This window comes from Bos javanicus, chromosome 1 (genome assembly GCF_032452875.1).
Source record: "Bos javanicus breed banteng chromosome 1, ARS-OSU_banteng_1.0, whole genome shotgun sequence".
In the NCBI taxonomy this organism is placed as follows: Eukaryota; Metazoa; Chordata; class Mammalia; order Artiodactyla; family Bovidae; genus Bos; species Bos javanicus.
The window spans coordinates 130,732,005-130,757,679 of NC_083868.1; the positions used below are offsets into that span (position 1 = coordinate 130,732,005).

At 38.6% G+C, this 25,675-nt stretch overlaps 1 protein-coding gene across 5 annotated transcripts in view; it reads right to left on the reverse strand.

Annotated features, from left to right (window-relative positions):
- The window catches only part of ARMC8 (armadillo repeat containing 8), a 108,827-nt gene that overhangs the window by 25,909 nt on the left and 57,243 nt on the right, over positions 1-25,675 (reverse strand). For all 5 annotated transcript variants that reach the window (XM_061420710.1, XM_061420721.1, XM_061420699.1 and 2 more), the window contains 4 exons: positions 23,523-23,723; positions 20,309-20,404; positions 1,020-1,102; positions 627-708 (listed from right to left, as the gene is read on the reverse strand). In XM_061420710.1, the coding sequence (XP_061276694.1) occupies positions 627-708; positions 1,020-1,102; positions 20,309-20,404; positions 23,523-23,723 (462 nt within the window). The remainder of the gene's footprint in view (positions 1-626; positions 709-1,019; positions 1,103-20,308; positions 20,405-23,522; positions 23,724-25,675) is intronic.

Sequence of the window (25,675 nt, forward strand, 5' to 3'; positions counted from 1 at the left end):
GTTGCTTAAAAAAAAAAAAAAAGAAAAAAGATGGTGAGACCACAGTGACCTGTGGTTCTGTAATGTATGAGGGATAACATTATTAGCAGAAACCTGATACATATTCTAAGTCTCAATTCAGATAATTCTTTCACCTAAACCACCCTTTTTTGTGTGTGTACCCTCAAAGGAAAGACCTTTAGGTCTTAACAAAGAAGTCTTTCTGGAATGGAGAGGCAGGAAGTAACAACTTTTTAAAAATATTAAGGGAGTGCCAAAAGACTAAGAACAGGTTATATCTGTAAATGGCTGATTCCTTTCTTTTTTAACAACTAAAAATCACAAAGATGACTCCGGATCTAAGTCTAAAGTGTAATACTAGTCACGGAGGAAGATCCGATGAATAACTGAAGTTTTATTTAATGCAAGAAAGCCAGGTGTGGACTTCCCTTGTCACACGAGATGCTGACCTCAGAAACACAGTCCGCCTGTTCTAAAGAGGCTTAGAACATAGATCGGAGGAGGTAAATGTTCACAACGCTTTAACATAAAAATCAGACACACTCCTAAGTCAGGGAGAGCTGTCAGCTACCTTGCCCACTAATGGCTCTGCGGGAATAGGTGTGGACTTGATGTTTTCTTCTTACCTTCATTAAAGGTTTCCACACGGCATGATCCTGGAAACTGGTTCGAAGCTGCTGCACAGATCTAGATAAACTGTGCAAACATCTACAAAGAATAATCAAAATTAGCTTCACAAGAAGCCAAAACTTTTCCTTTTAAAACACACTGCTGGGCATTGCACAATTACTAATATACATTTCAAGTTTATCTACACACAGCGTTAATTCAACTACTTCAGGACTTCATGGGCTTTTCAAGCTAGTTTCTCTGTTAAATAGTGTTACACACTGTATGAATTCACCTGAGAATACTGTCAAGTAACATTTGGATTCTGTGCTTACTCGGTGAAGGTCCGGAAAGGAAAAAGGTTAAACACATGGCAAAGGATTTTTATTCAGGCCATTTAAAGCTCATACCTGACGGCAGCTAACCGCACCTTGACACTAGACTCAGACAAGCCAGTCACAATTCGGTCCATCATATTTTCAGTGTCAATGATCTGGAGAAAAAGGTTAATGCTGCATAAATAACAACACGAAGATGACAAACTTCACTGCTTGTAAATGCAAGTATGTTAATGTCCATTTTACGCTTAATGCTGTTTTTAGCAAGAGTTTTGGCCTCTGGAACAATCACTTTGCAGTGGGGGCAGACAGCTGATCAGAAAGGTGTGACTACCCCACCAAGGAACTGCCAGGCAGAATGGTAGGCGTAAAGGGTAGATTATGTTTTTTTTATTTTTAAAGACACTTAAAACAATAATTACATGTGATAAATATTGTGGTGGTGTTGCATAAATAGTTTTGAGAAAAAGCAAGATATAACTGAACTACCATTGGGCAGGTTCCTGCCAGAGTGAATTTCTCGAAAAATCATGGTCCACACTCAGTCCTTAAGAAATCTGTGGGTTTCTGACAGAGCCATCCTGTGGCCACTCTCTTACCAAGCAAACTGAAACTAAGCTAAATATTTAGAAAAGTAATCTTTGCCAACTTTCATTGTAGCACTAAGTCCTGCTACTTGTAATCATTACAGTCATGAAGCTTTATTATTTTTTAAATTTAGGAAAAAGAAAGCCTATGATTTTCCAATGTAGAGGCACAAAATAGTATGTGGAAGAAATTAATTTGTGTGGTCCTATGAAAAAACAGCATATTAGAAAAAAAGCTAATGCAATCACAACACAAATATTAACAAAAACAACTACTATTTGTTGAGCACTTCTATGTGGCAGGCATTGTGCTAGTAAGTATGTTACATTCTGAGAATTAAGCCTTTTGTAGGCATTATTATTCCCCATCAGCACATTAGGAAATTGAGGATTCTAGATAACTGAGAGTTTGCCTAGCATCACAGAGCTGAGATAGGAATCCAGGCATCAGACTCTGGAGTCCTCATGCGCAGCCACACTTGTAATACTGCCATGGTTAGAGAAGGGGTGGGTCTGTGCTCATCAGGTAGCTCCCAGTGCGGGCAACACAACTGGAGTCATTATTTTCACCCGGGAGAACACCCGGTTGGGCAAACACGTACAAAGATCACCTGTGGAGTTTAACAAATTCCCAGGCCAATTAAATCGGATTCTCTGTGCTGGGCCCAGGCACCCGTATGTTTTTAGAAAGCTCCTCAGAATCCAGTGTGCAGCAAGGTTGAGCGCCACTGACCTAGGCTAAAATGAGAGGCGTTAGAAGCCTGACCTCAGAACAGGACAGGATGGGAAATCTCAGGATGTTCAAGCCAAACGGGACGAGAAGAATTGAAATGAACGGTGCCTGGGAGAAAGACCATTGACTATTAAGAACAGGCAACCACACTGCAGTCATAGGGCAGGAGGAATGCTCATTTTAAAAAAGAAAAAAAAAGTAATGATTTGCAGGTTCCAAAGTGGCTGATGAAAACTTACATGTTGATCTATTTCTCAGCCTAGATCAGACCTCATCTCATCCTTACCTTTGTGCACATCCGCCCTCTGTCCTCCCTGTCATCTCCAGCCCCTGAACACCACCCTTCTCACTGTCTATCAACCTGACCCTCATATATCTTCTCTTTGACCTGGATGTCATGCTCAGATACTCCACATATTAATTAGACTCCTTTCCACTGTCCTCCCACCACTCAGTTCTGTTGCAGATCCCAAAATGCTGACTATTTACAATAGCTAGGACATGGAAGCAACTTAGATGTTCACAGAAAGATGAATGGATAAAGAAGATATGGTACATATATACAATAGAATATTACTCAGCCATAAAAAGGAACAAATTTGAGTCAGTGGTAGTGAGGTGGATGAGCCTAGAGCCTGTTATACAGAGTGAAATAAATCAGAAAGACAAAAACAAATACTGTATATTAACACATAAATATGGAATCTAGAAAAATGGTACTGATGAAAACTATATGCAGGGAAGCAGTAGAGATGCAGATGTAGAGAACAGACTTGCAGACACAGCGAGGAAAGGAGTGGGTGGGACGAATGGAAAAAGTAACAATGACATATACATTCTATTATGTGTAAAACAGATTACTAGTGGGAAGCTGCTGTATAGCACAGGGACCCCAGCCTGGCACTCTGTGATGGCTGAGAGGGGTGGAATGCGGGGAGGAGAGAGAGGCTCAGGAGGGAGGCAACTTATGTATACTTAATGGCTGATTCTTGCTGTTGTATGGCAGAAACCAAGAACATTGTAAAGCAATTTTCCTCCAATTAAAAATAAACAAACAAAAAACCCTGCTGATATTAGAATAAAAAACCCACCAACCCTGCCTGCCTGGTCCCAGGGCATGCCACCCTGGCTCACGGTGGGCCCACGAGCCTCGCACTCCGCTGCAGGAGACACCGTTTTTCTCACAATGTTTATCTCCTCCTTCTAGTGCTTCTATTCTCCCTCATACCCTCAGCCCTTCTGTGCTCACCTCATTCTCCAGGGACACTGCTTTCTTTCTGGGACACAAGTTGCCTCAACTTCCTTCTTCTCATTAACATGTCTCCATACTTTTCTTCACTCCTGTTGAGGCTGGGTACTTCCAGCTCAAAGCCCTTCTCGCTTCTCCACTCCTCTTCTTCAATCTTTACTCTGCTCTACCCCACTGAGTCCCCTTCCTACGTCTGCCCCACTTCCCATTCCCACTTCTATTTAAAAGACGTAAGTGCCCAAACTTTAGACTTTTCACCCCTTCCCTTCCTTAAATGGACATGCATCCCAAAGCTCTGTTCATCCTCACTCTACATAAATGAAAAGGCTGTGACTTTGAAATCAGCTTGATATGGATACTTCCTTTTCCTGAACTTTAGCTTCATATTCCTAACTGCCTGCTCAATGCAAACTCAGTTTCCATGAAATCTAACCCATTATGTCCCACACTGAGTTATCTTCCCTCCTAAATGTGCTCGTTCCTCATGTCTGTCTCTGTCACTCTGTTAAAGGTGTTATTATTCTCCCCATCACCCAGGCGCTACATTTGTTAATTCTGATTTCATCTCTTCCTGAACACCCAATCAAGTGATTTTGCACTCTACACCTTTTATTCATTCTCTTACTGATCTCACTCCAATAAACTTATTAGGACCTTATTATTATTTCTTTGGGATTACAGCCTTTCCCAAGTTATCTAATCTTCTGTGCTACAGCAACTGTCAAAGACTGCTTGACTGACAGGTCCCTTCAATCAAGCACTAGCCATTGTTCTTGACAAAGGCAAGGCCATACCATGGGCCTTCGGCACGGGAAGGAGATTAAAAGTTGGGGCAAAACTCTGGGCACTGAACAGCTAGATGCAGAAGTCCCAAAGCTCCTCCATGACTTGGGAAATAATTCCTACTTAAGAATAAGAAGGGATAACTTGGGAGAAACAGTTCCCTGTATTGAGTGTAATCACATTACCAGAAAATAAAGTGTTGAGGGCTGGGAAAGGCGCAGGGGCAGGGACACCTGATTACGCTCCAAGACCTGAGAAATACTATTAGACTGGCTCTGCTGCTTAAGAAACCTGGGCACAGTAAACACAGACGTGTTAGAGGCTCCTGGACAATATTTATCGGCCACATCCCACCAAAGATGGAAATCTGCCAAGGCACAGGACAGGTGTAGTAGTCATGTAGACATACAGATCCATTCCTGCGTCTGAGCAACTCGCTTGACCTCTCTGGGCCTTCAGGAAAATGAGGGGATACAACAATAATTATTTTACTTCCAATTCTTTGAAGTTAGGGAAATAAAAATCGTATAAGTCTGTCTGGGCAAAACTGCAGTGATGTTCAGAAATGACATGGGGAGCCAGGTTGGTTAGAAGAGAATGGAGATAGTGCAGGACAGGGGGACAAAATCAGGGAGCAGGCAAGGAAGGGCAAACAGGACACAGCTCCTATTTACATGCCCACATTTATCTATTCAGCAAATATCTGCGTGCCCCCTGAGTGCTAGGCATGGTTTTAAAACTTGAAGATACAGTGATGGAGGAGAGAGAGCCCTTGTTCCCAATAAACTTATAGTGTTGAATAAGCAAGTACAATCAACTATTTAATGAGTGCTATGGCACTTGAATCTATGTCAGTAAGAGCACTTTAGGAATGACACAAGTCATAGGGCTAAGGCAAACAGAGTGAAATAAGTACAAAAGGTAAGTAGGAAAAACGCCCATTCTTAAGAGTGGGAGTTCTATTATCAACTGGGAAGTGGACATTAATTCGAGCAGAAAATGTTCTGGCTCAGACCAGAGAACACTGGAGAACTGTGCTAGTGGTCAGTCACTGAGACATAGAGTGGAGCTTTGAACTTTCTTTCAAGTTTCCTGGGGGGTGTGATGGCTAACACTTCGGGGATAGAGGGGAGCTTTAAGGTAGATGGAAAACCTCGCTCCTGATTTAGGATATCAAGTAGTAGAACTATCTGGAAGTATATTCCCTTCAGACTATTGGTCATAGTCTATCAACATGTCTGCAGTAGGAGGCCCAGATTTGTAACTAAACTCATCATAGCGGAACCCTCCTAGGGTTCCAGAGAGCACACTACTTAAGTGTCTGATCTACCTTTTCCATTAAGGTATCAGTCGGGGAGCAAGTGGGTAAAAATGATGCAAAGTCAGAATGTGAATGAATTTAGGTTTCAAACTCCAAAGAGTGCCCTGAGAGGTTACATGAATGAGCAAAAGGATCTAACTGCAATTGTAGCCTTGAGCGTACTGAGACATCTATGCAGGGATAAAAGGAGCACTGTAGTGAATACACTAACCAAAATGAGGATTAAAATGTGATTCTGTTCAGTTCAGTTGCTCAGTTGTGTCCGACTCTGCAACCCCATGGACTGTGGCACACCAGGCCTCCCTGTCCATCACCAACTCCTGGAGCTTGCTCAAACTCATGTCCATTGAATCAGTGATGCCATACAACCATCTCAACCTCTGTCACCTCCTTCTCTTCCCACCTTCAATCTTTCCCAGCATCAGGGTCTTTTCCAGTGAGTCAGTTCTTCGCATCAGGTGGCCAAAGTATTGGAGTTTCAGCTTCAACATCAGTCCTTCCAATGAATATTCAGGATTCGTTTCCTTTAGAATTGACTGGTTGGATCTCCTTGCTGTCCAAGGGACTCTCAAGAGTCTTCTCCAACACCACAGTTCAAAAGCAACAATTCTTCAGTGCTCAGCTTTCTTTATAGTCCAACTCTACTGGAAAAACCATAGCTTTCACTAGACGGACCTTTGTTGGCAAAGTAGTCTCTGCTTTTTAATACGCTGTCTAGGTTGGTCATAGCTTTTCTTCCAAAGAGTTAAGTGTTTTAATTTCATGGCTGCAGTCACGATCTGCAGTGATTTTGGAGCCCAAGAAAATAAAGTCTGTCACTGTTTCCATTGCTTTCCCATCTATTTTCCATGAAGTGATGGGACCGGATGCCATGATCTTTGTTTTCTGAATGTTGAGTTTTAAGCCAGCTTTTTCACTCTCCTCTTTCACTTTCATCAAGAGGCTCTTTAGTTCTTATTCACTTTCTGCCGTAAGGGTGGTGTCATCTCTGTATTTGAGGTTATTGATATTTCTCCCAGGAATCTTGATTCCAGCTTGTGCTTCATCCAGCCTGGCATTTTTCATGATGTACTCTGCATATAAGTTAAATAAGCAGGGTGACAATATACAGCCTTGACATACTCCTTTTCCAGTTTGGAACCAGTCTGTTGTTCCATGTCTGGGTCTAACTGTTGCTTCTTGGAGGTAGGAAAAAGTTTGGAATCAAATCCAGAGAAACAATTTTCAGGTCACCTGGGAAGGAGTTGGCAGTGGCCACTGCCACAGTAGCTCTCTGACCCACGTGAAGTCTAACAAAGCACTGGATAGCTTCTCAGATGTGGGGCTGGAAAGCCAAATACAATAAAACACATTCTCCAAGGTGTCTTTCAACAACCCTAGTACTGTGCTGTAGAGTTAATAATGATGGACAGCCAGTCCTAGTCCCTGCAAAGGATCTTTACGTCTTTCCAGGTATAAGAGCAATGACAAGTGGGGTCTGAAGTTGTTCTACCTCATGGTTCTTGGAGATTCCTCACCATAGCTCAGCAAATATGCCCTGTGGCATAGCTTGTTGAATCTGCTCTGAGAGAAAGATACACAGACATTGCGTCTGGCCAGGAGGAATATTAGTAACGGACTGAATTCTCAGAGTGGAGTCATCTCTCTTTCCCTGCTCTTCAAGGGGACTGGTTTGTACCTTTAACTACAGAATTAAAGCATATAAAAAATGCTGTACCCCAAACTGACCACATTTGAGGTCTGTGGGCTAGGTGCTATGTACCCTCTGCTGGTGTCTTCATCACTACATGCTTTTGATAAGCTTTTTGTCTCTGACATTGGAGCTCTCATAGGGGCAGATGAAGATCTGTTGGAATAGCATGTGAGGCCCCTGTTTTGGGACAGGAGATCCCTATGGCCTGGGGGAGAGAAGGGGTCAGCCTAGAGGGTCAGGGGGAAAATGTGGAACCCAGATTATCCTAAGGCAGAGGTGCATGGCATACATGGGAATATTACCAAGTTAAAGGTGAAAGTAAAAGTCGCTGTCATGTCAGACTCTTTGCAACCCTATGTGGCCTTGGCTTACAAGGGAATTCCCCAGCCCTCCATGAGCTCTAGTGGATCTATGACTTAGTTGTGGCCAAGTCATAAACCACCTCTTTCTCAGAAAACTGAAGAACTGAAGGGTCAGAGAGCTAAAAACAAAACAAAAACAAAACAAGACATAGCTACTCTTCCAGCACGATCCAGGATGAAACATTTTCCAAGTACTGCAAACTTCAGAGTGGACTTTGAACTTGATGAAATTAGATGAAGATGTGGAAATGGAAACCAGGCAGATTCTTAGTGGCGTCACCAAACTTCTTAGACAATTCAAAGCAGGTGGGCTCAGTTATTTATGCTAATGTGCACAATGGCCAGATAAACACAATTCCAAATGGGCTTCCGTGAAAGGTTCCTAGAAAGAGTTCCAACAGAGGATAACAAAACAGAACTGTCCAGAAAGAGTGAAGACTTGGAATCAAACTTTTAAGTCAGAAGACACTGCCATCTAAGATGATAAAGTATCAAATCCAGAAAGTCTAGTTAAAGCAGCAAGGACTAAGCAGTCAAGCAGACTGTAGCACAAGGAGGTCAGGGAGAAAAAGTAGGTCTGGCAAGGAAAAAGGATCTACAAGAGCCCTGAACCTGCTATATCAACACTTCAGTCTCACAAGTGTCAGTCTCAGGGCACACACTTGGGCCTTCCTACTCGGGACCATTTACATAAGGTCCAGCCCCTCATCTAAGTTATCTTTTTAAAAGATGAGCCCTGTGAACACAAGATCAGATGACAGTGAGTTGGCTGGCTTTGGAAATGAGGTAAAGGCTAGGAGGATGAAGAGGGGTTAAGAGATAACGAAGTAAACACTGGAGTGAGGTAAGTACAGCCAGCTGATCTGGTAGACTGAGTAGCATTTGCAGCGGACTGGGGAGGGATCTGTTCCTACAAGTAGAAAATCAAACTTTTCCTAGGTTTTAGGATGTGAGCATACTGATTTTGCCACAGAATACTTTAACTAAAGGATATGCTGCCACGCATATCATGGAAATGCTCGAGCACTTAATATTTATAACTCCTGAGTACATCCTCATGCCATTACTCCTTTATTAAAACAAAGCAAAACAAACTAAATCCCCCAAAGTACATGGCCTTCCACGAATCAAGCAAGGACAGCTGCAATGCTAGCTCTTAAACAGGTTCAACTGGAAACCCAACCCTCTTACTGAATTCTCGTGGCATTAATGGCAGCAGACATAACTCTCTGAAAGAACTAAATGAACTTATGGCTGTTAATTTTTACTTGAATAATGTTCAAATCTACACAGGTTTTGGAAATAAACTCTGTAAAGGTTTAAAAATCTACAGAGGTCTTAGACATAAACTTCTTTATTGACAATGAGGTCTTTGAAGTTCAGAAAGATTAAGTCACTGATTCAGGTTCTCTAGGCAAAAGGCAAATTTGGGGCAGAGCCAACAAGACAATTCCACCTGATTTTCTGGCTTCTAGTTTGAGGGCCTTTCTGCTCACTGTGCTTAAGGATGAGGTATTTGCTTAGCCTCAGTTATGAGGCTGAGGCCTGAGTTTGAAAATTAGGAATGAAGAGAACTTAAAAGTTTTCAGGGTTGTAGGAACTACAGATTACCTATTGACATCCTAGGCCAATAAAGATTAATATATACTACACAAGGCAAGAAAGGGCATTGCTAATAAGCTAGACAAAGATAACAGAAAAGGTCTAATTCACAACACCTACATGAAAGAAAAATGACAAATCATTCAGCCTGGGTTGGGAGTATAAATGCCAAGGATCAGAGAGGTTGCAAGTCAATGAAGAAAAGTTAAGAGAACACTGAAGAAACCACAAGAGTGAGTTGTACTGACTGTGAAATTCAATTCCCTTATAATCTGCTCTCCATTCTAGAAGCAGGACCCAGCTTCAGCAGATACCAACTAAACAGACTAATATTCTACTGTTCTCAGGCTGCAAGCCCTACGTGTTCTGGATGAGACCTGCAGGTTTTCCCCAACTACAGCCTATTCTGTCATATTTTTGCCACTGCTCCATACAAGATTTTCTGACATTTTCCTCTAGCAAATATTTAAAGAAAAAAGGGTAATTTTTTACCGGAGACTTTTTTTTCCTCTAAAATATACACAGTTTCAGCTCAGACGGTAAAGCGTCTGCCTACAACGTGGGAGACCTGGGTTCGATCCCTGGGTCGGGAAGATCCCCTGGAGAAGGAAATGGCAACTGACTCCAGTATTCTTGCCTGGAAAATCCCACGGACTGAGGAGCCTGGTAGGCTACAGTCCATGGGGTCGCAGAGTCGGACACGACTGAGCGACTTTACTTTCACTTTCTCTAAAGACAGATTACTGATCAAAACTATATCCTGGAGTCTCAGTAAACATTTTACAAGGCATTTCTTCCCTTCTCTCAGTCTTCCATGGCTCTTCATTTCCACATTCATACCAAACTTCTCTAACCCCAGTCTTGGGAGACAGGGTTGGGGGAAATAGTATACGTCCTCTCAGCCAGAGAAACTGAAAAACCAAACATCATAAGAGTTGGTCTGCAGGGCCTCCTTTTGGTCCTTTCTCTTGAAGGCATTGAACTAAATTAACATCTAAGCTCTCCTGCAGGTCCAAGCCTGGGAGCAGTATCACTGCTTTAGGAGTGGAGGACAAAGAGGAGGGGTTCTTAGGGTGGGCCTTCTGTATTTCATTCTTGCTTTTAAGCCTCTTTAAGTGGCATTTTGTCATTTCTACCTCTGGACCTTTTTATCTTCTTAAAGTGAAAGTAGCTCAGTCATGTCCAACTCTTTGTGACCCCATAGATTGTAGCCCACAAGGCTCCAGTGTCCATGGAATTCTCCAGGCAAGAATACTGGAGTGGGTAGCTGTTCCCTTCTCTAAGGGATCTTCCCAACCCAGGGACTGAACCCACATCTCCCATACTGCAGGCAGATTCTTTATCGTCTGAGCCACCAGTGAAGCCCAAGAATACTGGAATGGATAGCCTATCCCTTCTCCGGGCAATCTTCCCGACCCAGCAATTGAACCAGGGTCTCTTGAATTGCAGGCAGATTCTTAACAGCTGTGAAACTTCATTTATGTTAAGTGTTTAAGAGAAACACTCCAAAGTTCTAAACTTTTCTACACTGTAGAGAAAAAAATAGGAGAACTCTCTTGGCCCAAACTGTCCTTCTCTTGAAACCAAAAATATAAATACAGCATGTGAGAAATACTTATAACATCTAAAAATCGATCAACACTTCCTCAGTCAAAAACATACTTCTCTACACATAAGAGTTCAATTTTAAAAGTTCAACCACTAGCTTTATGGCAGAACAAAACCTAAACAGCTGCTGAATTACACTTTTATTTTAGCGTATAGACAAAACCATTATAAGTGAGTATTCAAACAACAGAACTAGAAACTTCCCCTCCATCTCCTACTGTTTTTCAGGGGTCTGAATGACGTGCTGCCCCAAGAACCATGCAACACAATGGCTTGCTCAGTCAGTCCCTGTTCCTCAGCACAAAGCTGTGCACGCAACAGTCTTAAATATCCTACAGGTTGGCTGGCTGACTTCTGATGCCCAGACATACACAATTTACTCAATAAATACAAGCACAGTTATCTATCAAGTACTGCATTTATGGAGCTTACATTCTAGTTATGAACATTATAGCTTGATAAGAGATAACTACTAAAAGATTTCAAAATGCTGCCTCAAGTTCAAATCTATTCCATAAGGAAGCCGTCTATAAAATAAAATTCTGAGATGATATCATTAACTCTGGATGCTTCCTTTCCAGAATATTAATTTACAGTGTAGTCATATCAAGATAGTGGCCTTAGAAACTAAATCTTCAGTGGATGTAGAAGGAAAACGGATATGGAGATCTTTTATTTCTTAATATCTTAGAAGGAAAGGATGAGAATTCTTTTAAGTAAACTTCTTTATAATATATAAATGGACTTCAACTACAGCCTTATTTTAATCATATCTAGGTAGATCACAGCAAAACTGGCTTTCAATGTAGATGAGACGTTTTACACACACATGAGGCGCTAGAATTACTACACAGCAATTTAGTGCCTCGTTCCTTAACTGCTTTAAGTTGTAGGCTCCCACAAGCTACATACAAGTCTAGTGCTTTATTCTTGGAATACAGGAGGAGGTATACCATAAATGCCACATGAATAAATGGATGTGACTAATGCATCTCATTATTCACTCTGTACCAAAAACTATGTGAGAGAAAAAACACATTTTCTGAATCTTATACTTTGCAACCACTTAATACAGATGATTAAGTTTTCTGAATTCAGAGCACTTTTTTTTCAGACTATCACATATCTCCCAGTGAAATTTCTTGCCATTTCATAATTTGGCTCTAGTGGGCATTTAATTTTAGATGAGTAAAGTAATGAAGTGGTTAACAGCACAGGCTTTGGAGTGAGAGAGACTGGAACACAATTTAGGGGCTACCACTTATTGGCTGGATGGTCTTGGTCAAACCATTTGTTTCCTGATCTGCAACAGCTTACCTTACAAGGTTGTATAAGGTTTAAGGGAGATAATGTGCTAATGCACCTTTATCAGCACAGTGCCCAGCACACAGTAAGTGCTCAATAAATGGTAGTTCTGCTAAGTTTGGTTTCCCAAACAGATGATCTCTTGATGTAAATATCTGAATTACATGATTTTTACATGCCCCATACCACGGTGCTGCAGTCTATGGTGTCGCAGAGTCAGACACGACTAGGTGACTGACCAACAACACCTAACACAATGTTTCATATGTAGTAAAGGCTAAATAGATATTTACTTAATAATGGAACTGGATGGATCTTAATTCTTCTCTTTGACAAGGTGAAAAATCTTATTCTGACAACTCTGCTAATCAATATACAGAATCTAAGGTTTCCTATCATAACCAAAAGCCGTAATTACCATCCAATTTGTCTGGGATCTGTCACATGCCAAAATCATTCAAACAAGGGAAACAGCACGTAGGACAGCATCCAGTGGCAATGTCATACTGTCAACACTTGACAATGCCGCTCTTTCAGGAAGTCAGACAACTGATCTCCAAGTCACCCCCCGCCACCTCCCCGCCTCCCCTCTGGTTTTGGTAGGGCCCCATTTCTTTCTACAGTCCAGTATGAAGAAGAGAATGAGAAATACAGTTTTTCATCAAACTGGTTTATGGGTGTTTCTATTTAGCTATGCAGTTTTAGCACAGGGTGAGCAAAGTTTTTCTGCAAAGGGCCAAATAGTAAACTTTAAGGTTTTCTGGGCTATGTGATTGTGCAAAATAGCCACAGGTAATGCATAAACAAGTCAACATGGCTATATTCCAATAAAACTTGATAGATATTTCATCAATTATACCTCAATAAAGCTGAAAAGAGATACAGAGGAAGAAAAACTTTATGGACACAAATTAGAATTTAATTTACTTTTCATGTCAGGAAATATTACTCTTCTTTTGGTTTTCTTCTTCCAACCATTTAAAACTGCAAAAACCATTTTTAGCTCACAGGCTACAGAATTATTACACAGGTGATAAGTACCCACAGGATATAGTTTGCCAACTCCTGTGCTAGTATCAATATAGTGAAGTATGCAGCACTGATTCTGGTTCTTCATCACAAACTCAATCTTCTCAAGGTCTACTTCTGCACAAATATTTTATCATCCCAAACAATTAATTCATTTCTAGATAGAACATTCTTGAAAATCCAACCAAGTCACTAATTTTAGCTCTACATAGACCATAATGTAATATGGTCTTTAATATATACCATATTTTAGCCAATTTCTTGGTTTATTAGACATCTGTCTTAATTATATTATAAACAACTAATGAAACAACCAGTTTGTACTTCTTATGGAAAAAAAGAACAAGAACTGTAATTCAATGATTTATGTAACTACAATACCACAAAAACAGTATAACTCTCAATTTTATGTCTCCATTTAATGAAAGTCTAAACTATAAGTTCATTGCTTGATTGTATAAATACCTCTATTATGTATATAGCATTATCGCTCCCAGGTTTGCTTCTTTCAGTATGTTGAAGGCCAAGGGTCTTAATACTGTGGACAAGTGGCAAAACCTGGTCCTGTCATGGTGAACTCTTTAAAAATACTTACCATCATGAATCAGTGTTGCAGAGTTCATTTAAAATTCTTTAGTAGATTAGCTTTCAGATGATAACTAACAATTTAACCACAGATTAAATCAAGTAATTCTGAATTCTGAATGAATTGTTGTTATTCAGTAGCAGAACCAAGTCCTGAAGGGTGCTATTTCTGTGATACCGTCGAAAACCTTCAAAATGTTCAAGGCATTTGTTTCAACATGTAGACTAACGCTTAGAAAGAATTCTCTGCATCTGCCTGATTTCATGGCAGAGACAAATACAGAATTTTGACAGTATACCTTTTAGATAACCATTTAGAATTACTGAACTTCACAAAATATTTAAAAATATAAACTCATGGTACAATTATACTGTTACACAGAAGACCAATTATAAAATAAAATAAAGCTACAACAAATGATTAAAAAAGTTCAAAGTGAAGTGCTTATTAAATTTTTGAGATATTAAAAAGATAGTAAGAAAAACTGGCCTAAATTTACAAATACACTTTAAAATCATATGACTTCAAAAACACAGAAGATTTACATTTGTTCAAAATTTGAACATGTGCATTTGGGATATGGTTTCTGAAGAATGATGATTCTTTGGAGAAATGACATCTATGGTAATCATAGACAGTAATAATTAATACTTAGATAAAGTTAGATAGAATTTGGTCTCTTTACTTTGCTCAAGACATCTACTACCTATGATTTTAACCAATTATTGATTTATATTGTAAATTCTATTTCACTCCAAGAAAAACAAAAGTGTTTTTGTGCTTCAGAGGGCACGGAATAGCAACAAAAAGGTTTTGAAAATGAGTATTTTAAATATATTTTAAAATATAAGAGTAGGAAGACAACTTATTAATAAAAGATAAACTAAGGAAAGACCTATGCTTCTGAATTATAAGTATTCTTTTTACTAAAACAAATAACTAATAGTCTTGGAAATTTATAGCACAAAAGCAGTCTTCACTATAAACCTTTTTATTTATGCCCCAATATCATTCAATTTTTTTCCCTAATACACTTAAAAATATATTTATCTTTAATCTTCCAATAAAATTATTCATGGAAGGTATTCTAACAAATGCTTCCATTTATTGAGCACCTACATGCACCATGCTAGATATTTCAAATACATTGTATCTCAAACTAAAATGTCCCTGCAGATAAAACTTCCTCTGCTAGGAAAAAGAGGGTATAAGACAAAGTCTCAATCTTCTTTTTGCTTTCCTCATTTTTCTCTGCCTATACTTCTCAAAAAAACTGTCTAAGAAAAAAAATTGCTATTTAAAAAGAAAATATATCTCACCCTTGGCTACCTTCTTCACATGTGTTATGTAAAAACCACTGTGACTAGTCTTTTTCCCCTTACAAAGAACAGAAACTTAAGATTTCGTGTTTTTGATTCTTGAAGATAGAACAGGCATTTAGAAAACATCAAAATATTAAATTATTCATTTCCAAATTGATTCAAGGATAGGTTCACTGATATCACCATATCCACTTTAATTGGTTCCAAATAATTCTTTGAGCCCCTTGCAAATTCTTACTGGCATTTCCTTACTTTTCTCTGACTTACTAAGGTTTTATTATAAATTCTGAATATTAGGGCTGTGTCTTTACTTCTCTTTATCACACCTTCTGTTTTCCCCCCTCTCTCCACCCATCTAACATTATTTATACAATGTAGGCAGTTCAATCAATCTATGTAGAATTAAATTACTGACCTTCATTAATTATGATTTTCATAAAAATCTGACATTCATTAATTGGGAATTATTTTATCCAGTTTATCACTTTACAGAATAGGCTGATTTCTAAGAGTTGGGCTAATTTCTATAAATCAAATCATACTTTTATCCCTAAGGGAAAAAACTGTGCAGATTCACATTTGTGAGTGCTATATATCTTTAAAAATCACACATTTAGAAAGGAAAAAACTAAGAAATGGTAAAAAATTATTTCAAAATTAAACAAGTACCATATCATAAAACATGTTCTCTTTGATCTGTATCAAAGTAAGTACAAGACATGCCCTTGGAATTGTTTGCCTCTTGAAAATAGAAAATTCCTATACCCCCTCTATGCTAAGTATAGTGAAACCCCTTGCCTGTATGATCAGATGTAGGTTTTCTCTATTTTAAATCTCCTCTCTTCACATACCCGTAGAATTGCTAGAAAAGTTATGAAAGTTCTTAATGCAGAGAGGTCCATTTATAATACAATTAACAGTGCTTAACAATCCAATTTTGCAATATGGTTCAATTATCTGCTTGGTTTTTTTTTTTTTCCCATTCATCCATTTATTCTTCAAATACTAGTTAAGTGTCAACTATGCACTCAATAGTATTGTAGATGCTGGGACTACAGTCAGGAACAAAATATTTTAAAAAATCCCTGCCCTCGTGGGGCTTACAGTCTAGTTCCATAAAGGAGATCTCCAGCTAAAATAAAAGTACTCAAAATCCAAGAGGAAAGCTTTCTGAAAGGCTCCATTAGTCTGATATCTCAAAGGAGCAAAGGCTACAATAAGTACTACATTAACATTTGTAACGTGTTTTATCAAAAATAAAAATAACATCTAGTTAAGTTTATTAATTTCCTTAAATTTTAATTTATTCATATTTAATATACTCCTAATTTTCCTCAATTTACACTTCCTAGCTATTTCTGATAAATTCTATAACCTCCTTGAAGAAAGTAAGAGAGACAATCCTTTTAAATTTCCAACCTAATTGATGATCAATAGATACCAATCAAGAGATGGTCTTCAAAAAAGCAGTTCTTTGTTATAAAACAATGGACTTCACAATTACAGGACTGTTTGCCACTGCTGCTTCTGCATGACTTAACCAACTGACTGGGGTTTTGATTGGGATACCAGTACTTGAAATAATTTGTTAGTTTTCTAACTTGTTTGTTACCATCCCATTAACCGAACTTACACTTCTTAGTCAGCATTACTATGTGGTAAAGGAGAAGGCAATGGCACCCCACTCCAGTACTCTTGCCCGGAAAATCCCATGGACGGAGGAGCCTGGTAGGCTGCAGTCCATGGGGTCGCTGGGAGTCGGACATGACTGAGCGACTTCACTTTCACTTTTCACTTTCATGCATTGGAGAAGGAAATGACAACCCACTCCAGTGTTCTTGCCTGGAGAATCCCAGGGACGGGGGAGCCTGGTGGGCTGTCGTCTCTGGGGTCCCACAGAGTCAGACATGACTGAAGCGACTTAGCAGCAGCAGCATGTGGTAAAGGTTATCATTAGAAACTAGACTTTCCCCATGGCAAAGATTACCTGGCATTTTACTTAATTTTTACCTGGCATAGTTGTCAGTGCAGGCACTGCTATTGTGCTCTGGACCCTTCTTTCATCGAGCTCTCAATTCCTACTCTGCCCTTGCTTTCTCTAAGCAAAATCGTGAATTATCTAAGTTTAATATGGCCAGTCCACATCTGCTGTCAAGCTGAGCGGTCCTTCATCTTTTCTTGGGCTTCTTCTCCCTCTTCATGTCACAGCTAATGGTAATGGTTTCGACTTTCACCGCAGGACACTTTCCACCCTCTTTCACTGACAGGACACCACAGGAAATCAGGAAATTTGTAGGTATGCCACAGAGTGATAAAGGATGCCAAGCTAGGAATAAGGATACCGACTTTGTTCTGCACAGGATACCAAAAGATCCAAAGGTATTAAAGGAAATGTCACTCTGCATATGATTTCTGCATTTTCATTTCTATATTTCTCTCTATATATATTCATTCAACAATATTCATTGAGTGCTTATGAGGTTCTGGGACTGTTACACAGTTACTTTTAATGGGAACACACCAACACTGCTTCAAAGCAGGACTGGTACATCTCTGACCTATAGGTCATATTCAGTCTTCAGCTTAATTCTGTGTGGCCCAGAGAGAAGGTATCAAGAAATGAAATCACAGCAGGCCTTAAGAGGTCTTTGGAAGCAGTAAGATAGAGAGAGCCATAATTCCATGAAGAGAGGAGGCCTGTATCTGTCTCCTTTACTTCTGTGTATACCTCTCACTGTCTCTAGTTCTCTGGTCTAGTTTTCTCTTCTTCATTCTGCCTCATTTCCTTAACTGGTCATAAAAGGCAATGGGATATATGTTACTTCCTATATTTATTGAATCGCATTCCTATCTTCAATTTAAAGGGCAGACCAATTGAACACCTCTTATTTGTATCCTGGAGCAAACATAAAGCCTTTTTGTTGCTTTTATTTGGCGTGAGGGAAAAGGAGGGGGTGGAAATAGGTCTACAGTCCTTGAAATCTCTTTCAGAGATTACCCACTCATTAACTCAGTAAACTAAAATTCCATCTTGGCATGTATGAAAATTGCATCAAAAATAAAACAATAATAAACATTGTACTTCAAGAATCTACACCAAAAAATGAAATACAATCAAAGTTCATTAAGGCATAAGTGCAAAAAGTAAATAAATATTTCATAGAGAAAGTAAATAAAAATCTATCCAAATAATTATTTCAACAAAAAATAGAATAGAAATAAATGCATTCAAAGGAAGAGTTATCATTTATCATTTTTTATACACTGAAAATAAGAATTCTCCACTAGGAACTGTTTTCATGCAGATTTTATCACAAAATTATTTTATATTTTTCAGTTTACAATTTCTCTCTTCAGTAGTTGCTATGAACTGTGAATTATTCACTTAATTCCCCAGAAGTTAAATATCTTCCTAAAAACTCTATAGAATCCCCATCACATCAGCATACCACAGTATCTTTTCTTCAGCACACACAAAAAAAACTATAATAATTATAACTTATTCTTTATTTGTCATCTTTCTACAGCAATTATCAGGATTTAGCCTTACCAGGAAATTATACACATTATAAATACAAGTTTAGACTACTAATCACCAGACTGTTATGTTGTATTTCTAGAACACGATATCACAAATTAAAGTCATTAATTCCAAAACAATAGTTTATTAACAAAAAAGTACAAAGAAGTACAAATGGACATCCTATTTCCCCTCATTATGGTCCATCTATCTATCTCCCTTCCAGTCCATGGCATGGCCTTCTTGAGCTAAAAGAATGGGTAAAATACTTCTCTTTCCATTGGGCCCTACTAAACCATCCCCAAACAAATCATTATGTATTTAAGTTACATAGTCCACGTCAATTTTTAAAATGTTTTATCTATATGAATTGCCATAGAAGCCTCTCCTCTTGGCAACATACCATGTTCCTAAACTGAATGAAACATATGAACATCAATATCCATAAATCATGCTTAGACAGAGGGAATATCATACCACTAGTATGTCTGCCTTGAAGTAACAGTTTACAAATTAAAGCTTAGAGGTGTTGAAAAGGATTTTCATAGATATTTACTAAAACATATCAAGTCAAAAACATCTTGTTAACTGAACTAAATTGAGGTACATGGAAAACATTCAGCTTAGTTGTGTTTTCTGCACAGATTTTAAATCAAAGCTACTTACATATCTAATCTTACTGCTATTAATTTCAATTATCTCCAACAGTGGTCCAATTTATTTTAATAAACCTATAGTTAATTACATACTTCTCTCTCTACAAGCCCAAATTACCTCTCTAAATCATGTTAAAGTCCCAACACTTGTGATTTCTCTCTCAGGGCTCCTTAAAATACCAATACACAGGATGGGAAGATTTAGTAAACTGCCGCATTTTGCTTTCTGCTATGGTTCATCAAGACAGAACATATGAATTAATTTACTGATGTTCCTAAAGTCTTGTGTATAATTTATTAGATTATACATTTTTGTGTGTAGTAAGCTCCAGCATTTTGGTCTGCAGAGGGAGCCAGATCAGAGCTTACAATACTTTACTCCCTGCTTAGAACTATTCTCATGAAGAACATGAGCTCAGTGTTGGACTAGACTGCAATAACATAAGGTGCTATACCAGTGATACATTTTTTGGGAGCTGGAAAATTCAGATGACCACTCACTAAACATAAAATCATTATTCCACAAAGATTTTATTCACATCAAACTTGCACAGTAGCAAAAAAAATCAAAACATAACTAAGCCACATATCAAAGAACAATATACAATAGAGATATGAATTTCTCAATGGCATTGGAAAGGATTTCCATAAATAACATTTACAATTCTAGTGTTAGGTCTTTCAAGGTATCTGAAGCTTCACAGTGCTAGAATTGGTTTTTATCAGAACACATGCAAAAATGTGCAACATAATAATCCATATTAATGACACAAAAAAGCACGCCGGTTATTTGTCATTCCAGCACGGCCATGCCACTCTATGTTCTAAAAAAACAAACAACCCCCCAAATCCGGGTCCCATTCATTCTTCAATTATGCCTTTAGTCACTCTGTTTTATTATATTCAAACAGTCACTGTTAGTGCTCTTCACCACGACTTTCAGGTTGACGTCACTCCCTGCCTGCTGGCTGTCAGGACTGGGGGACGCCCCTCTCCCAGACTCACCTTCTTCCGGATGTCTTCATCGTTTGCTCCAAGAGAGGCATAGAGCTTGAATGCAGCCTGGCGAAGTTCATGAGCATGCTTTAAGTCATGATCAAGCTACAGGAGGAAAAAAAGATGTGTTCCAACCCAGTCCACAAATTAAATTTTCAATAAACTAATAGAGTTGAAGAAAAAAAAATGCTTAACAGCTACTAACATATTAGTGCTGGTTATTTTGGCGTTTGGCTCACATATGACTAAGACCTTGCTGGGTCTGTGTCAGGAAGACCTGGAATTCTTGCAGTTTGCTTCTGTCTAAAATGTGATAACACTAGTATATGAAAAACCTTTGTGATCTTTGAGCCCTAAAAATTCAGAGTTTCTTTAGTGGCACCGATGCTTGCTTGCACCAGTTGGTTTTTTTTTGGCCATGGCATGTGGAATCTTAGTTCCCCAACCAGAGATTGACTCTGTGCCCCCAGCAACGGAAGCGTGGAGTTCTAACCACTGGACAACCAGAGAATTCCCCACCAGCTCTTTGAAATGCTCTCACCAACATGGCATACTTAGGCCTTTCCAGACCTAGAATACAGCTGATAACTTGAGTGCTGCTGCAATCTTTGAGAAGGTTTTCCCAAACATTAATAGTGCTAGCCAAATGTCAGCATTTAAAAAGCTTTTTAGAAGCAGGAAAATCTTTGTAAAAATACTTAATAAACAACAGAAAATGGTAATCATTACTATCTGTCTATTACAGCTATCTGAGAGTTGTTTTCAGGAGACTTTTTTGGGATACATTTATTAAAATTACTGGTAAGAAATAATTAATGCTGTCTTTCACATGCATAACTGGCTTTCTCAGTTATCAGTTCTTCCAAATACCTGATTTATCACCAAACTACCAAAAAGATAAAAAAGAAGTATGTTCTTAGGACACTTTCAGTGACTAAATACGAACCAGTAAATTTATAAGGCATATCAATAAATAATTTCACAACTAAGAGATATAACTTATTCATCCAAATGACGGCAACTTTTCCCAAATAAGTTGCCTTGGAAAACTTCAGCCTTATGCAAAGATGTAGGTGTTGTTCATAATATTCTGAGACCCTCTTTTGAAAATTCCTAAAGAACTGAATGGCATACAAGCAAGCAAATCTTGACAATAACATATTTTCATCAACTAAGAGAGTTTTAATTGTCATTGTGTGTGAAGTTGGAGAAACCCAGCTGGGTAATGTCATTTAGAGTAGCAACTACAACAAAAACTCCACAGTAAAAAAAAACTGAAACTCAGATGGGGTGGTTCTAAAGGCAATTCTTAACGTAGCTCCAAAAATATCTTGATCAAAGCAGGCACAGATGGTTTATGGGAGGAATCTCCCAATATACAATATTCATTTTGATGTGTAAGTTCTAAAATATGTGTTCTTATGTCTTAACTACTTTCCAGTCATAACTCACTAGAATACTGACTTGGACTTAAATAAAGTATCGTGAAAATCACACATTTATTAATATGCAAAAAGTCCCTTTTCGGTCTAGTATCCACACTTCTATGTCAGAAACCATTGTATCAAAAATAAAGATGACAAAACAAACTAATACTTAGGTTTAGGAAATTTTTAAAAGCCATTATTATTCCAGTTTTATTGTGATGGAAAAACCCTACGAGAAGGGATAATCTATATACCAGTTAGTTTTGCACATATGTAGGCTAGAAGTTCTTATAACTGTTTGTTCACTCTCGTATCCATCAAAGTGTTCTATTTGCCTTGCTGGGATGGTCAACTAAAGGGGTTCATGGGGCTATAGTTAGGACTTGCTCATATATGTTTGTACTGAGAAGTACTGTGTCAGTTTGAGCAAGTGGTCAGAGGGAAAACAGACAAGGCAAGATGGCTCAATATAATCTACCACTTCTGCCAGAAAAACAATACTATTGAGGGAAATGAAAGTGAAAGCGGCTTAGTCGTGTCCGATTCTTTGCGACCCCATGGATTATACAGTCCATAGAATTCTCTAGGCCAGAATACTCGAGTGGGTAGCCTTTCCCTTCTCCAGGGGATCATCCCAACCTAGGGATAAAACCCAGGTCTGCCATATTGCAGGTGGATTCTTTACCAGCTGAGCCACGAGGGAAGCCCAAGAATACTGGAGTGGGTAGCCTATCCCTTTTCCAGAGGATCTTCCTGACCCAGGAATTGAACTGGGGTCACCTGCATTCCAGGTGAATTCTTTATCAACTGAGCTATACTGAAGGAAGGGTAGGCACAAAACTTTAATGTATAAAGGGCAGAGTACATTAATACAAATATCAATGAAAGTTATTCTAGGCTCTTTCTGAGACAGAGAAAGGTATACCCTTAATAGTTTGTTTTATTTTTAGTGTTAAATGCCAAAAGAACAGTTGCCTACCAGATGAAGTTTTTTGAAACCCAAGGGCAGGGGAGAGGTCAAAAGAATAGTTTTAAAAATTTACCATTGGGACCAGTGGCATTAAAAACACAGTCACATATGTGAAACAGTACTGGTTACCATTTAAGAGGCAATGCTCTCTCTACTATGACCTCCTTAAATAAACTTTCTCTAACAGAATGTTTATCTCTCATGCTTAGAGAAGTGCATATGACAAACAGGTTGAGAAAAACAAAGCCAAAAAGAATATCTACCATTCTAAGGCACTGATAGTTTGAGAAAAAGTTAGCACAATTTGGTCCTTGATGCTGTCAAACTAGAGGTTAGGTGGTGCTTTACTGTCAACTACCAGGCCCAAAACACAGTATGAAACCGCAGAAAAGAAAGAAGAGATGGCAAAAATTAGAAAAGATAGGAAAAAACAGTGGCAGAGAGTAAAATAAAGCCACTCAGTCTTCTGGAACAGAAGATTATCTTTGTTCTAAAGAATGAGAATATAGCAAGAGATGATTCTGGAACCTTGAAAAGGATGAGGATGTTGATATAATGTCAATAACCCTAGCTTAGAGACCCTACTATTTTGGGGTTAGGTGGGAATCAGGGATGAAATTTCTTGATTACCTCCTTACTAAAAAACTTAACAGACTGAATTCAAAAACTCATAAAGCAACATCATCTTTCTTACCAAAAGTAAAAGATTTCTTTATTTATAAGGGCTTTGAACTGTAATTTATCAAGTGGTTCAAAGTAGTGAACAGTAAGAAAATCTTTTTAAAAATCCCTCTCTCGAGCTGCTGAAAAGGAAAAGAGAACATACCCTTTTAATATCAGTGATGGCACTCACAGAGCTGGGATACTTGAAGTAATCAGCAAGCATGGCAATGAGGTGATCAGTAATGCTAGCAATTCTCTGCAGCTCAACATCTGGTTCAATCAGATAGGCGAGTGTCTCAGCTCCTTCAACTCTCTCCTCTAGTAACCTCTCCTTACTGCACATTCGAACCAAACAAGGCAATGTCTGGAAGGAGTGAAATTAATTATTTGCTTTTTTGGTAAAGGGAAAAAGCATGATGGAGATCATACAGTAACTGAATCAACCCAATGGTTTTTACTGGGAGTCATGTTGGTAATCAAATATTTCAATAAAGACTTTCAGAGAATAAAAGGATTTGTTTTGGAATGTAAAAATAAAATTCAGTGCGCATTAATCATTTACACTGGCACACTAAACTCACATATATTTTAGGCTTTTGTGATTGATGAGACTGAAGCTTTATCATACAACCTTACAAAAGACATTCAAGAATCCCTAATATATCACTGCTGATGCTTCTGCCCTGTCTATGTATTTATTTACCTAAAATAATTCAGCAGTTTAATTAGGAAAAATTTTGCCATAGAAAAAGCATGCTATCTTTTCCTTGTGTTCAGTCGTGTCCGACTCTTTGTGACCCCATGGACTGCAGTCTGCCAGGCTCCTCTCTCCATGGAATTTTCTGGGCAAGAATACTGGAGTAGGTTGCCATTTCCTACTCCAGAATCTTTTCCTTAATGAGTGTGATATGGCTGGGATGACTTTCAATTTTTTGTTTAGAGATTACAAAGACAAAATACAGCTTTAAAAATTCAGTGATCTTCCCAATTGCTCAGATTCTACCAGTTCTCCTCTAATCCAAGTGAACTGTACCAATCACAGTTCCTTGGTTCTCCAAAGAACTCCCTGGAATGACTGTGATATCAGTTTTACTTCTGAGGTCCTTTGAAAATCTTGGCTTGGTAATTAACCTACCTTAAGATAAAGATAAAGATAGCACTAAGTCATGTCCAACTTTGGCAATCCCAGGAACTGTAGCCTACCAGGCTCCTCTGTCCATGGGATTCTCCAGGCAAGAATACTGGAGTAGGTTGCCATTTCCTTCTCCAGGGGAACTTCCTGATGCAGGAATTGAACCCAGGTCTCCCACATTGCAGGCAGATGCTTTACTGACTGAGCTACGTGGGAAGCCCTACATTAGGTTCTCACTAAAAATATCCCATGTTTATATTTCTAAGGCTGAAGAATTAACTTTAAAGGTTGATATGGAAATAGAAACTGAAACGTTAGAATTACATGAAGCTTTCCTCTACAGCCACAGTCAACTATGTTTTGTTCTAAGTTCCTATCATAGCTTTACCACAGAGTTCAGCACTTCATTGTTCACTATTGATCTCTTATCAGGTTGATTCCATCTTTAAGATATAACCCTAGGCTTCCAAGAAGAAAGCCTTATTCTTATTTTCCTTTGAATAGTTACCAACATTTTCAATACCATAAATTCATGGATTATTGAATTTAATACTCACAACTACTATCCAAAGAAGATACTATTAAACAAGTTTATCAATGAGAAAGAAAAGTAGGGATAGAGCAGTTAAGTAACGATGTGGAAGCCCTCAGTGCTCTATGCAGGGCTACCTACTTAGGGGTCCTCAGATCTCATTACATCAACTGTCTGCTTCACCAAAGACTAAAGGAAACATTAATCTTCTTAATGGTCTTTTATCCTTGGGTTCATTTTGAACACAGATAATGAGAGATTTCACACTCACAAAATGACACACTATTTACAGCTATTCTGTTCTTTAGAGTTAATAAGAAGTTTACTGCATTTAATGTATTATTATTATTCTCAACCCTGTGGGATAGATGAGCAGGAATTATTGCTCCCATTTTCATAATTAGGACTCGGAGGCACCAAAAGAATAAGGGATGTGCCCAAGGCTACCAACCCAGTCACTGGTGGAAGTGCTAAAACCAGAATCCAGGTCTTAGGACTTTTAGGGCTAGTCTTTCATCTGGGCTTTTCTGAGTTCTAGTTGCATCTGACACACCACAATAATGATGATTGCTTTCAAGTGTTATTTTCTTATTCTTTCTCATTATGCCTTTTTATTATCTGCCATGAGGGTGAAATTAAGTCTTCATCTGAA